The 14,756-nt window shown below is 40.3% G+C and overlaps 1 protein-coding gene and 1 long non-coding RNA gene across 4 annotated transcripts in view; one reads left to right on the top strand and one right to left on the bottom strand.

Annotated features, from left to right (window-relative positions):
• Positions 1-989: 989 nt before the first annotated feature.
• Positions 990-14,756, bottom strand: part of LOC146513425 (mixed lineage kinase domain-like protein) — a 21,224-nt gene continuing 7,457 nt past the window's right edge. For 2 of the 3 annotated variants that reach the window (XM_085165419.1, XM_085165418.1), the window contains exons 2-11: positions 12,022-12,457; positions 11,774-11,851; positions 11,468-11,645; positions 11,205-11,302; positions 10,593-10,728; positions 9,635-9,719; positions 9,413-9,555; positions 5,605-5,654; positions 5,368-5,508; positions 990-5,267 (exon numbers count right to left, since the gene is read on the bottom strand). In XM_085165419.1, the coding sequence (XP_085021545.1) occupies positions 5,212-5,267; positions 5,368-5,508; positions 5,605-5,654; positions 9,413-9,555; positions 9,635-9,719; positions 10,593-10,728; positions 11,205-11,302; positions 11,468-11,645; positions 11,774-11,851; positions 12,022-12,451 (1,395 nt within the window). In that variant the 5' untranslated portion in view covers positions 12,452-12,457 and the 3' untranslated portion in view covers positions 990-5,211. Of the gene's footprint in view, positions 5,268-5,367; positions 5,509-5,604; positions 5,655-9,412; positions 9,556-9,634; positions 9,720-10,592; positions 10,729-11,204; positions 11,303-11,467; positions 11,646-11,773; positions 11,852-12,021; positions 12,515-14,756 lie in introns of those variants that run through there. The other variant, XM_085165417.1, reaches the window with a different exon arrangement.
• Positions 5,504-14,756, top strand: part of LOC146513426 (uncharacterized) — a 9,643-nt gene continuing 390 nt past the window's right edge. Inside the window, exons 1-2 of the long non-coding RNA XR_014874933.1 lie at positions 5,504-5,857; positions 9,368-14,227. This is a non-coding gene — a long non-coding RNA (uncharacterized LOC146513426). The remainder of the gene's footprint in view (positions 5,858-9,367; positions 14,228-14,756) is intronic.

Genomic DNA, 14,756 nt, shown 5'->3' with positions numbered 1-14,756 from the left:
TCCACAGAAAAGTGCCTTATTTTGAACAACCCGCTGCACAGCAGGAGGCAGATCTTCAACAATAAAACTTAGCTATTCTCTGATGCAGGACAGTTATTTTAACAGTGAGTCACGTGTCAGTAACCATGTAATTGTGTGGATGCTTTAAGAGACATGTCGGAGGAAGGAGACACTGGAACAAGGGACCTCTTCCTCTTTGTTTTTCAGTTTGCAGAGGACATGGAGCTCTTTTTAAAAGCATGTGCTGACTACGGGTCAATGCGATGTTTGACATGTAATTAGAGCTGGGCGATATGAGATTTTTTTTATATCACGATGTGTTTTTAGTTTTTTTTCCATTTCAGGCGATAACGATATATATCACGATATAAGCCAAATAACTATATTTGTAAGATTTAAATGTGCCGTTGCTCACAAGTGAAATGTGAAATAATCAGCAGTTTGTTTTGATTTGAAGTTCAACGGGGTAGATGTACTTAAGGAACATGAGACTTTTTCAGATAAATAAAGGCAAATATCGCAAACTACACAAAAGGCAGCCGCTAACCCGTTTACGTTTCAAAACAGAACAAACAAAACTACTAAATTGTCAATTCCACTTAGAAACAAAATATTAATTCTAAAATAAATCTTAGTTTGTTTTACAGAAGAACAGACAAAATCAACTAACTTTTGTCAATATCAAATAAACTGAGAACTAAAAGGAAATTCTCGATCTCTCCTTGTTGTATAGCTGAGCTTTTCAAACAGTTTAACAGTTACTTTAGTCTGACAAAAGCCGAATGACGAATTAGTGCTTCCAGTCAGAGATTGAGCATGCACCGCTTTATTGTATTTCCAGACTTGCTTTCAGCACATTTACAGCGCGCTACTCTGTTTTTGTCAGACTTGAAATAGCAGAAACACCTTCACACTACAGAACTTCTGTGGCTCTTCCGTTCGACAATCTCTCCGGCATTGGAACCATCATCTGTTTTCTCTTCGGTAACCTTCGGTCACGCTCTCGGTTGGTTTTTCTCTAGTCGGCACACTCATTTCCTCCATTACCCGGGCGGCACGGTGGCTGGCTGCTTCCCAAACAAATACACATGTGCGGCTTGGCACTTGTGCTGTACGTAACAAGTCACGTGACGTGACGCTGCGGCTGTGATTGGTTTGGCTCTGCGCTACTTAATTTGGATTGGCTGTTCTTCTTTTTTTTTTTTAAGAGGACAAGAGAGATGAGGTCTATCGCAATAGTTTAATTTTTCTATCGAGAAAAAGTTATTTCGCAATACATATCGCCCAGCTCTACATGTAATGGACAGATGAAGGCGCTGGCTGTTTTGTTTCTTTATGTCTTGTTTTTTTTTTTCTGTGTACAAAATCCAATTAAAATTATTTCAAAATGTTGTTCACTGGTTTCTATGTCCATACTTCAAAATAAAAAGCTTGTTGCTATTAACAGTAATGTATTACCTTGTAATCAATAATATTTTTATACATTTTACACATTAACCCTCTGGACTCTATGCTGGCCATTTGTAGCCACCTCACTTTTCTTTTTTTGACCATTTTTGCTGTGTTAATGCAAATGGAATTAAACTTCCCAACGGTCTAGATTTTGTTTTTAGCGTTTATAATGTTCAACTTCAGCTTCTTAAATACATAAAAAATATATACACTAAGCATCCTATTGTTCCTCTTGGCTCTATCATGGCAACTTTTGGCCAATTGACCCATTATAACAACATTTTTAAATTCCCTGTTATTGACACTTTAGGTAAAATTACTTTCATTGTAAACTCAGCACATGAAAATTTTAGTTTTTTTTTTAAAAAAAAACATTTTTGGCCAAACAAGCAATTTCATGTAATCATGCAAGTTTGATTTTAAGGATCTCATAGTTTGTGTTTGTGCATGACATCGCAGCACAAATATGTATTTGCAAGATAGACTGGAATAGATTATGACACATCAAATACTACACAGGCTGCAGTGAATTTCTGTGGATGCACTATTGAGCTTTGAGTTTCCCAGTCAAACTTAGCTTTGAAGCACCTGCTAAAAGCACTTTTACTCTTGTACTTTTCAAGATACCATAGCTGAAATATTAACTCTCAAAAAAGAAAAAAGAAGAATCAAAGCTGCAGCACAAACACCGTTCGTAAATGTGTCCTGGAGTTCATGCAGGTGCAGAAAGGGCTGCTGCTGTAAGTAAGCCTAACAGCTTTCAGATCACTTATTTTCTGGCAAGAAGGCAAGAAGGGCATCACTGCTCTTTTCTACAATCTCCTGGATGATGTGGAAAACAATGCCTTTGTCCCATAAAACCACTTCACAGGAGTAGGAGTCCTCTAAAACCTACAACTGAAGAGTGATCCTGGAAGAAATGGGGCGCACACTAGTGACCTTAACAATTAACAGCCTTCTCCCCGATGTTGAGATGAAAAAAAGTTAGTTTCATCAATGATATGGTGAAAACATTTGAACTTTATCACCTTTTCATCTGAAAAGTTACTGGTAATATATAATCTAACTGGCATTTAAAGGGTAAAAAAATGAATTTAGATAAAGTTTTGGTTTTGATGACAAGGACTGGTGCTAATTTAAAGAGTCAACTTATAAATATTAATCTTGTAGCATTTTGTGAACGTAAACAAAAGGTGGCCATTTGTGGTCATGAACAAGCTGAGAGGGAGTTTTATCTTTTTTGCTCTCCTTGCCCATAAATAACAATACATAATAATCAATGTTGATGGTAATCAATTACATGTCCCAGACTCTATTAATAACACAAGTAGCACTGCTAATATATGAAATGGGGAGTTTTGAGGTTTTCTTCCAACAAGCATATTGTACCAAAAAAATGTTGTTTTAAGGGTTAAAAATGTAAAACGTAATGACTATTTTATATTTGTGAAAAAAAACTTTATGCAGAAAAAGTATCAAAAAACCCATAAAACTAATAAAAATTACAGACCTAATCTGACACTTTTGTCCACGAACAAGCTGAAGGGATTTTTGAACAAACCCAGAGGGTCAAAAAACATTTAATTAGAACCATGTTTATTTCTCAGCAGCATCAATAGTAACAAAAACACAATTTCGTTTTTGCTGTCAAAGTCGATTGTTCTTATCTATTTTAAGTACATCCTATAAACCTTTTATTCCAAAATATTGCGATACAGGATACATTTTCTTTAAACAAGAACTTTATTGAACAAACAATGAGTTTACAACATACACACAGACAGGGCTGGACTGGGACAAAAAATTGGCCCGGGCATTTTGACTAGAGACCGGCCCACCAAAAATCCGACGTCATTCAGGGGTAAAACCGCAAAGGATTCTGGGAACTTGTGGCAAGAGGTACTAGCGCAGGCAAGCTTTCAATTGAACTCAGTTACACAGCGATAAAAAGAAACAAAAAATGGCAAGAAGCTGTTGTATTATTAACTGCAATAGCCGGTGTTGTGCCAAAAAGTGATTGTCTGCCAAAAACTGATTTCCGGTATTTGCCAAAAACTGATTGCTCGTATTTAAATTGCTATAATGACTTTTATATAACCTTTATTTATGCCGTTAAAAAAATCTAATTAACATTAAAAATGTCTTTTGTAAGAAGTAGTTGGACAGCAGAAATGGCTCAAATATTACAATAGTTCTGTAAAAATATTTAAAGTGGGGATAAAGGACCAGATTGGTTATAATGTAAGTACAATAACACAGAGTTGTAAAGATACTTGAAAAAACAGATAATTTTTTAATTCCATATATAGCCCCTTTGTAAACGCTGTTCACCGAAGTCTATTTACCAACATAAAGATAAAGATATTACACATAAAAAATACACGCAAACATTGGAAATCAGTTTTTGGCAGGCAATCACTTTTTGGCACAACACCTGTTGCATGACAGCCACGGGAAAAGAGATCGGTTGTTATCGGATTACGTCGTGGAAGAGAAATTGTTTAAGCCATGTTTCCGAAGTAACAAATAGCCGACGGATGGCCTGGATATACCAAATATAACGTCCCAGAACACTCCAGCTCACATGTTAGTCTGCTCCAAGCATTCCCACAAAGGTCAGTGTTTTGTAGTAGTTAATACGTCATTTTTCTTAACATTGTTGGGCAGCACGCTAACATCTTTTGTCCACTCTGTGTGCTCGTAAAGGTCTAAACCTTTCACTCCTTTGATTTTTTCCTCGTATCTTTTCTTTGACTTTTCATCAAGTCTGTCTTTGTACGGACCGGCATTGTTCTCCTTCGTTTTGTTCATAACTTTTTTGGGGGGCAAAGAAAAAGCAAGAAGGTATTGGAACCGGAGAATGAACGTTTTGCGGTGCAGCAAATGCTTGCATTTGTTGCGGTACTTGGATTGTTTTGCCACGAGTTCCCGGCATGCAATGCGCAAAAGTCACGTGGTCTGTCAATCTCTATAGGAAAAACCATAAAGCCTTTGCATGAAAACAACTGCTTTGATGTACACTGCCTTGTTGGTATATATGTATCAATCTAATAAACTTAAACCTACACCATTCTCCCTATTCTGGATTTTAAACAGTACATAGCGGAAACAAAAAGACTGCTTGGTAGAGTTAACCTCCTGAACTATCTACAACACATGGTAGAAACCTGAAATTAAGACCAAGAACACTAGAGCTGAGACATGATCATTAATTAATATTAAAATTAATAAATGACAGATTTAGGGATATTTTCATAAACTATTTATTTACCAAAACAATACAAAACAGCATGGTAGCACAATATATATTTTTTAACACAGCAACCTTTAAATATGAAAGGAGACAGAGAAAGAAAGGTGAGAAAGAAGAATAAGAATAAGACTTAATTGAGTTTTTGATGGCATTTTACACACAGTACTAATACAGTATCTAGAAAATATGGGAAAATACTGGCATCATATGCTGGTGGAGTCTGATATTGATTTTATGTACAATTCCACATCCTTAAGAAAATAACATTGGAGGTGGGGTGAGTGAGGGGCGGGGATTTAGCCTGGACGCTCTGTTTAGAGCTAATAAAACATTGGGGACATGAAGCCTTCATTAGTGGAATGAAGGCAAGAAGCCAGATAAAGAACAGAATATGTAGAAAATACAATAATGAAAAAAAGTAAAATATTAACGTCAAGGCCCACGGATCCTGACAGTTATCTTCCTGTTTTATTCTGAGTTGTGTTTCCTCTTCAGGATGATTCTAATCAGTCTTGTTGTTCCTCCAGTTGTGTCACCACACTGCGCAGTTTATCCAGCAGTACTGCACAGGAGAAAATATCAAGACTGTAATAATGAACAGAAACTTCAGTCTCAACGTGACAGTAAACACATGTACTCAGTCACACAGTAACTGAACTCACCTCCAGCTGATGGCCTCTGGAAGCCTGTGTAGGCCCGGCACTCGTTGATCAGCTGTCCCAGTTCTTTAGGACAGTCATCAGGAAGCGGCTCTTGATACTTCTCTTCACACACCTTCTGATAAATGTCTTCATCTGAAAAACCTACGAGACATTTGAAGACACGTCAGGAGGAGAAGTCGATGGAGAGGGCTCCAAATCTTAGTTTAAATCTTCAGTGAGTGTCGTTTAGATACAAACCTTCAAAAGGATTCTTACAGGTTACAATTTCCCACAGGATGATTCCAAAACTGAAACAAGTTCAAAAGGAAATTTGATCATTTTACAAACCACAGCAGGTCTGAAATCAGTAAAGTGTTCTGAGGTCAGCCAGGAGCTGTTTTCACAAAACCCCCAACCAGAGGAGTCTCGCTCCGATGTAAGTCACTTCTACATCAGCTTCACTTTTCAGACCCACAAGCTAAGTTCATCTTTTAGAAAGTTTATGAATGAGGTAGTGATGGGATTTCCGGCTCTTTTTAGAGATCCGGCTCTTTCGGTTCAGCTCACTAAAAAGATCCGGCTCTTTCGGCTCCGAACTGGCTCTTCAGGTTGTTTTGTTGCTTTAATTAATTTATTATTAACAATAATATAAAATTATGCACAAAAGGAATTACTAATGTAAAAAAAAAGTGGTTTTATTTATATATATTTATATATATAAATATATGCGGTGGCCCCTAGAGACAAATCACGTACAAACTCCAAAACACATTTCTAGCATAAGTGATCTAGGTAGCTGTGAACTTCCAAAACAGAGCTACCTAGATCACTTAAATTACACAATTGAAAGCATGAAAGCATATGTGTATTGTTTGTGTATTTATACACAAGCATTCATATATAGTCAAATAATTGATGTTCATTTACCTGTTACTACCACACACCAAATCCAGTCGTTGGTACTTGCTGGCTTGTGTAGCCACAAGGTAACAAAAGCTCAATACTGCCCCCTAGCATCCTGGAGCACTTCTGTTATCTTTTGTACCTGTTTTGAGTTTTTATGTGCTTCTGAGTTTTTACGTGTTTTGGAGTTTTTACGTGTTTTTACTAGGGGTGCAACGATACACAAAATTCACGGTTCGATATTTTTTCGATACAAAAAAATGTTCATGCCTTTTTAATTTGTAATTTATTAAAATTATAAATATATATTTTAACTCTAAAGTACAGTTTTTAAATTTAATGTTGCTGAAACAGCAAAGTAATAAAAAAATATGGATGGAGAAATCCCTCATCTTTGGAAAAGAGAGTTTATTACAGAGAAATGGCTCTTTCCAAAATAAAAGTTGTACTATACGCTTCTTCTGGGCTATATTCTCAGCAGCATATTAAACATATCAGGTCCCCATAAGGAGAATCATGTGCTAACGGCTGTCTAAATGACTCGGGTAAAGTTTGTAGCATGCGTGCTTGTTGTTTTTGTCTTCTTCCACTTGTCTTTGCACTAGGATGATGTTGGTGTAAATGTGCAGTCATATTCGTTGTGTTCCCACTAGTGCTGTCAGCGTTAATCTGAAATGACGTTAACGCCACAACACGGCAAATCTCTATTAACGAGCTACCGCGGATCGCCCCGTGCGTGGGGCTGGACGGCCAACACGTTAACGAGCTAACTGCGCTAACGCACTAGTTTTGTCCACGACGCGCTTACCTTCAGGGGTCATACGTCACATGAAGACCAAAATAGTTCCAAACGCCAGATCTGAATGAGGGTGGGGGAGGTTCAATTTGCCATGTTGCAACGAAAGCTTAACTTCTGTCTCGCTAGCTTGCCCTGCGCTCAGTGAATCTGCGTTCAACTACTCCGCCTAGGCTGCACTGTCGAGCGCAGATCCACTGAGCGCTCAACACAGACAGCATCGTCAGAAGAAAAGTTGATAAAATAAATTAAAAATTTTGTATTGTTCGATACATATGCGTACCGAACCGAAAGCACTGTATCGAACGGTTCAATATCGATACGAGTATCGTTGCACCCCTAGTTTTTACGTGTTTTGGAGTTTGTACGTGTTTTGGAGTTTGTACGTGTTTTGGAGTTTGTACGTGTTTTTACGTGTTTTTGAGTTCTTATGTGATTTGAAGTTTGTATGTGCTTTGTCTCTAGAGGCCACCGTAAATATACTTTTATTTATTCACTCCACATAAAATCTAATAAATAAATCATATAATACAAAAATCAACTATTCACATTTCAACTTTTAACTATTTAGATTTTCAGCTTTTTCCTTTTACAAATTTAAAGTGAAACAACACAAAACACTGCAAACCACAACACAATTAAATATAAATAAAATATGAAAACAAAAAGAAGATGCATATTCTCTGTCATATGGACCTGCATGAATAAACTTTCTGAATCCTTTATCATCTGCAACTGAAAATAGTTGTGGATGATTACTATACCTTTCTAATGTGACGTTGTTGTCCCTGCCTCTCTCTCTCTCTCCCTCCGGCTCTGTTCCTGTGCTACTGAGTAGTGATGTTCGATTCGTGAACGAATCGTTCAATACTCGAGAATCACTTTACTGACTCGTGAATCATGATTCACAAGCCCAACTGACTCACTGACTCATCCCTGTTTCTGTTAGCAAACTAATTCGCTTAGTAGAAATATATCTAGCTTATAATTAAAATTGGGGGGGGGGGGGGGGGGGGGGACAACAGCCAGTTTCTTAACAAAAGCATTTCTGCTCTGAACTGGAAGAAAAAACCCTGAGTAGAAGCTCACATCAAGAAAATAGCTCCTCGGTTCACAGTAGCATCGCTCTGCTAACATGCTAACAGCACATTTGAGCTACTCACCCCCTCCTTTCCTGTGCTGAATCGTAAGCGTAAGCAAATCACTCAGGACTCGCTCACCCCCTCCCTCCTGTGCTGAATCATAGAGCGAACGAATCACTCAGGACTCACTAACCCCCTACCTCCTGTGCTGAATCATAGAGCGAACGAATCACTCAGGACTCAGGACTCACTAACCCCCTCCCTCCTGTGCTGAATCGTAAGCGTAAGCGAATCACTCAGGACTCGCTCACCCCCTCCCTCCTGTGCTGAATCATAGAGCGAGCGAACGAATCACTCACTCACTCACCCCCTCCCTCCTGTGCTGAATCGTAAGCGTAAGCGAATCACTCAGGACTCGCTCACCCCCTACCTCCTGTGCTGAATCATAGAGGAACGAATCACTCAGGACTCACTAACCCCCTTCCTCCTGTGCTGAATCGTAAGCGTAAGCGAATCACTCAGGACTCGCTCACCCCCTCCCTCCTGTGCTGAATCATAGAGCGAACGAACGAATCACTCACTCACCCCCTCCCTCCTGGCTCACAGCTTCTTCTTCTTCTTGGTTGGCAACCAATGTTAAGGTGCATTACCGCCCCCTGGCTCACAACTCAGTGGACATTTAGATGAGAAAATATATATTTAACACATTTAAGGAAAATACTAATAAAATACAAATAAACAAAATAAATGTTTATTAAGCAATTTTGATAGGAAATTGCTTAATTTTAGAAATGTTTTTGCTCTTTTTTGCTCTATAAAATAGTTGTTGTTTTTTTTAGAATCATTCATCTTAGCAGTGGGATTTACATGAAAAGAGAAACAAATTAAGTTTGAGTGAAAATGTAAATTATATGCACTCTCTGGTCAACTGACTCAGTGAATCAAATGACTCAAAAAACCCGATTCACTTTGGTGAGTGACTCATTAAAACTCGATTCAGTAAAAAGAATCAAATTTACCATCACTACTACTGAGTGTAACTAACGCCCCTCCCCCCTCTGCCCAGCGTAAAGCACAATGCTCGCATGCTGAGTGAAGCGGGAAAAAAGTGCGAGAGAGAGGGTGAGAGAAAGAAAAAAAAAAAACACGGCTCGCGATAAGGAGCCGGCTGGCGTCGTTCACGTCAAAGATCCGGCTCTAAGAGCCACTTCGTTCGCGACCGACCCATCACTAGAATGAGGGCCTTTGAGCACAGCTCTGTGGACCGACAGCCGTGGGGTCTCACCTGTACATCTCCCACTCTTTGCAGTAGATGAAGCTGATGTCACGGAGCTTCTCGGGACAGTGGTAGCACAGCGACCTCATGGCTCTGTCCTCCGTCTGCCTTTTCAGAGACGTCTCTGTTTTCGACAGCCTGAAACCTCCCAGCTGGAAACAACAACCAAACCGTCATATGAAGCAAATATGTTCAGCTGCAAGGAATCCCAGCATGCATTGCCTTCAGTACCTTGACGGTGTAGTCTTTAGTCACCAGGAGCTTGCTGCTGTCGATGGACCCGTGAACCCTCGATTTCTCCTCTGTGTTGTGCAGTCTAAGATACGACAGGTAAACTCATCATCACCAACATGAATCTATGAACGACACGGTCACTGTGAAGCTGCCCAACTCTAAAGAAGATGCAATGATTTGCAGACCTCATAAACTCAGACTTTACTCACAGAAACATATCAAAGGTTTCAGCGGAGAAACTTTACAATGCAAAGAAAAAGTATTGGCTCATTTTGAACTTGAGGGCAGGAACATATCTCCTAAAAGTCGGCCCATGTTTCCCGCTGTGTAGAGTTCCTCTTCTTTTAACAACAGCCTGTAACTTTGTGTGAACTGAGGACAGAAGCTGCCGTACTTCTGGGAGAGGAACACTCCCGGGTCTCCTTCGTTCTGTGTTTGGTTTCACGACGCTCCAGATGTTCTCAGCTGGTAGGCCGCTTCGCCACCTGCACTCGTCTACTGAGAAGCCGTGCTGTTGGAGCGGATGCAGTCTGTGGTTCAGCATCATCCTGCAGGAACAGAAAGGCCTTCCCTGGACGGAGCATTTGTTGCTCTAAAGCCTGTATATACCTTTCAGCATTGATGGAGCCTCTCCAGATGTGCCAGCTGCCAGTTTCGTTGATACGATCCCCAACCCATCAGAGACGCAGGCTTCGAACGAAGCACTGATAACGAGCGGGATGGTCCCTCGCCTCTTCATTAACCCGATTAGGTGCAAAATGTTCCTCCATCTTTTCCTCGTAGCACCACTCACTGTTCCAGCCTCCAACTTTTTCTGTGTGCTATTGCAGATCAAATATCTCCGACCCTGATGAGATCTGCAGATCGTTGCCTTCTGTCTTCATTTACATTTTACACAACGTCCCAACTTGTTTGGAGTTTAGCTTAGAATCTGTAATAAAGCAGACACACTGACCGATAGAGTCCTCGTGCTGCATCCAAACACATGTGAGCTTTCCTGATCCAGGTCAGAGTGAGGTCAGAGTCCAGGACCTGGCGAAGACTTCCTTTCTCACAGTACTCCATGATGATGAAGAACTGAGGCTTGGGTCCTACAGGCAGACACAAGGACAACTTATTACAGGTTTGTCACTGAGTGTATTTATCTGTGATGTTTCCACGTATTTATATGTGGGGATAGCGTGTAACAGACACTCTGGTCCACCGTGAGGACCCCCCTGACGTGGACACGCATGCTTCAGTTGCAGTACCAGCAGGGGAGATAATATAGTTCAAGCCAAGAAATCACTGGTGACCAAGCAAGCGATGAAGTCCTTCTGTGCCATGTACGACTAAGCTGATGAAATGTGTCAGTATTGTCTGTCAGCTCCTGTTTTCATTTTAGGGTTTCTGTTTCCATCTGTCCTTCTTTCTTTTTTGAACTCTCCTTATCTACGTGTAAAGTGATGAACTGCATTTCCTGTGTTGGCTGACGCTCTCGTTTTCATGCGCTGCAGTTAACTTTTCAGGTTTGGCTCAAATACAAGCGCTCGTTCAAACAAATGCACCTCTGTGTTGACACGCTCACCGTTCTCATCCTGGATGCAGATCCCAAACATTCGCAGGATGTTGGGCGACTCAAACTGCTTCATGGTGTCGACTTCCTTGTTGAAAATAGACTTCACTCTGGATGTGGAGAAAATGTTTGATGGCAGTGAAAACAGCAGCACACAGAGAGCACTGGGAGCCTGAGCTGGAACAGCATATAAGTGAATGTGTGTGTTATTTTCTAATGGGAAGGACTATTTTCCTGTGTTTCTTCCCAGTATGGGGCTGAACTGTGGCACAGACCCTGCACTGGTGTTCATGGGGTCGATGTATCTCTTGATGGCCACTGGGAATCCCTGATATTCTCCTTTGTAGAGCTCGCAGCTCGCTGTTGTCTTGAAGGGCTTTTTGGGATGTTGATACTTCAGTTCATCTGGTTTAATCTGTCGCACAGCCACGCTGCTGAAACTGGGCTTATTCACTGAGAACAAAGAAGAGAAAGACTCCAATTATAAATCCCACTTTCTCAACACAAGATGTTTGTCAGTAAGTCACAGACTTGTTTACGACACAACTCTCCGCAGGGCCGCTCGGCGATGTCGTACTCACACATCTGCACCACTTTGTCCAGCTGTGTCAGTATGGTGTTGGTTTTCTCCTGCTGCTCTTTCATGTAGTCCATCAGCACTGAAGAACAGAGAGAAACACAAACTCTGAGTCTGGTCCAAACGCTTTAACAGGATTTCTTCTAAGTGTGGAAACACTGAGAGGAACAGAATCAGCTTTGGTGAACAAGGATCAAAACACTAAAGAGCTCTGCTTGAACATCTCTAAAGACAAATTCAGTTTCTCCTCACATTTGGTCATCTCCGTGTCGTCCTCCTTCCCGTCCATTTCGTCTTCTCTCTCTCTCTGTCTAAACACCTCGTGCAGCATCTTGCTTTGCTCTGATTGCAGAGCTACACACAGGACCTGGTAAGCATCGTTGAGCCGCTCGCTCACCGTATCAAACTCTTCTCCGTGGCTGCCCGATTTCAGGATGCGCTCCACCAAGTTGGCTACAGTGTATTTTTCAATTAGCTTCTGTGTTGACTCCAGAGTTAGGTTCAGCTCCTCGAGGGCTTTCTTTACCTCTGGAGAGAACTCTGTGATGGACTTCACCACATTCTCGAGGGCTTTGACTCGGACCGAAATCCGCCGGCAGCGCTTTTTGTTGGCCTTCACCTTTTTAGCCAGCTTGTAGATGTTTGTGGCAGCAGAAAAGATGGGCTTTATTACTGTTTCCATGATGAGCTGAAGAGACAGAGAGGACAGTTTATAACAGGAAAAATGCAACAAATCAAAGCACATCCATCAATGCTTCAATGCTCAGGAGGCGTCCTACTGAACTCAACTGGCTTCTTTTAATGTGAAAGAGTCGTGTCTCTGCTCTGAGCTGCTCACTAATGACAGAGCTGCTCACCCACTTAGTCCTGCAGACCCCTCACCAACCCATCTGTCAGTCTACAGCTCCACTCTCCCCTCATTTGTGAATAGGAAAGATAATTTCGAGTCAAACTCCAACGTAGCTGAAAGCCTGGGACCAAAGCCAGCAACTATGACAATATTACATGGTGTGTAAAAAACTAGGTTTTTAGTCCTTCCTCTCATGTCTCAGTAAGTCTTAGTTTGTTGCTCCTTCATCTTTGGCATCACGCCTTCATGTCTTTGCAGCTACCTCTCAAAGACAAATCAAGACCTTGGTTTACTCTCCAGTGTTGATCCACACACAAAAACCACACAGATATGCCTTTTGTGGACTCGCTACATCATGAATTTATCTGTAAATTTATAGGCTACTGGAGAAATGTCCTTATATCCCAGGTTTCTGTGGCCCGGAGGCCTGGGTATTTTTACCTTTTTAAAATGTAATCATTTTTGTGATAAAATAAGCATTTTATAGTCTAAAAAACTAATAACAGGGACATATTAGGGTTTATAAGAGTGTGGCGAGGGTTTTTATGGCTTACAAATAATAAAATAAACATATGGTTTCTACTTGATGGGTTTTCACCTGTCGCGGGGTCCCAGAGGTTTTATCTGTAATGTGTTTACTTGGTAAGTAGAGCTTAGTGAACAGGATTTACAAAGGGGTTATAAAGAAATGACCTTTGCTTTTTTACAATGACTGTGTTATTTCACCTACATTATAACCACCTTGGTTCTTTTTGGCAGATTAAAATATCTTTACAGAACTATTGTTAGACTTGCTGCAGTTTCTGCGGCCCTCTTGGCCAGGTCTCTCTTAAGAAAGATATTTTTAATGTCAGTGAGACTTTACAGACTTTAACTGGATAAATAAACACATTTAAAAGTGACTTTGCCAAACACTGATTGCAGCGTCTGGTCACAGGAATAAAGTTTGGAGTAGTGATGGGTCGGTCGCGAACGAAATGGCTCTTTAAATTTATATTTACTTGTGTTGTGGTTTGCAGTGTTTTGTGTTGTTTCACTTTAAATTTGTAAAAGGAAAAAGCTGAAAATTTAAATAGTTACAAGTTGAAATGTTAATAGTTGATTTTTGTATTATATGATTTATTTATTACATTTTATGTGGAGTGAATAAATAAAAGTATATTTACGGTGGCCCCTACAGACAAAGCACATACAAACTCCAAAACACGTACAAACCCTGAAGCACGTAAAATCTCCAAAACACGTAAAAACACGTACAAACTCCAAAACACGTAAAACACGTACAAACTCCAAAACACGTAAAAACTCCAAAACACGTAAAAACACGTACAAACTCCAAAACACGTAAAAACTCCAAAACACGTAAGAACACGTAAAAACTCCAAAACACGTAAAAACTCCAAAACACGTACAAACTCCGAAGCATGTACAAACTCCAAAACACGTAAAAACACGTACAAACTCCAAAACACGTAAAAGCTCAGAAGCACATAAAAACTCAAAACATGTACAAAAGACAACAGAAGTGCTCCAGGATGCTAGGGGGCAGTGTTGAGCTTTTGTTACCTAGTGGCTACACAAGCCAGCAAGTACCAACGACCGGATTTGGTGTGTGGTAGTTGTCACTACCCGATCCGTACCGGAAACCCGATCGCTACCCCGCATGCGCGAAAGGTGTCTACTTCCGGTCGAAGCATTTTACGATAGTTACAGGTCAGAGTATCTGTTAAGATGTTAAGAATAACAAGTATATCTTAAAATGTTTCCAATAATAAAACATTTAATATAATGTAGACAAAAACAAAAAAGTAAAAAGATAGTGACAGATCAGAACTCCCGATCCGTACCGCGCATGTGCAGGGGTTTTCTTCTTCTTCTGTTCGTTTAATGGCAGTTTACACCCCAGTGTTCGAGGATACTGCCACCTGCTGACCGAGCAAATGAACCCTATTGTAAACTGAATTAGCGTCATTACAAACGTGTGTTAAATTTGATTTAGTGATAGTCGAGTGTGTTTATGCTTGTCTGTGTGGAGAGGATTGTTGGAATAGTGATGATGATGTCCGCTATCACTGTCAGTTGTCAGTAAACACTTCATCTGGCTGATGAATCTTCACTCTATTATTAACTCTGTAAT

The sequence above is a fragment of the Neolamprologus multifasciatus genome, chromosome 7, assembly GCF_963576455.1.
Source record: "Neolamprologus multifasciatus chromosome 7, fNeoMul1.2, whole genome shotgun sequence".
Classification (NCBI taxonomy): domain Eukaryota; kingdom Metazoa; phylum Chordata; class Actinopteri; order Cichliformes; family Cichlidae; genus Neolamprologus; species Neolamprologus multifasciatus.
Note: the sequence above shows the minus strand (reverse complement) of the source record. Positions and strands in the feature narration are given on the sequence as shown.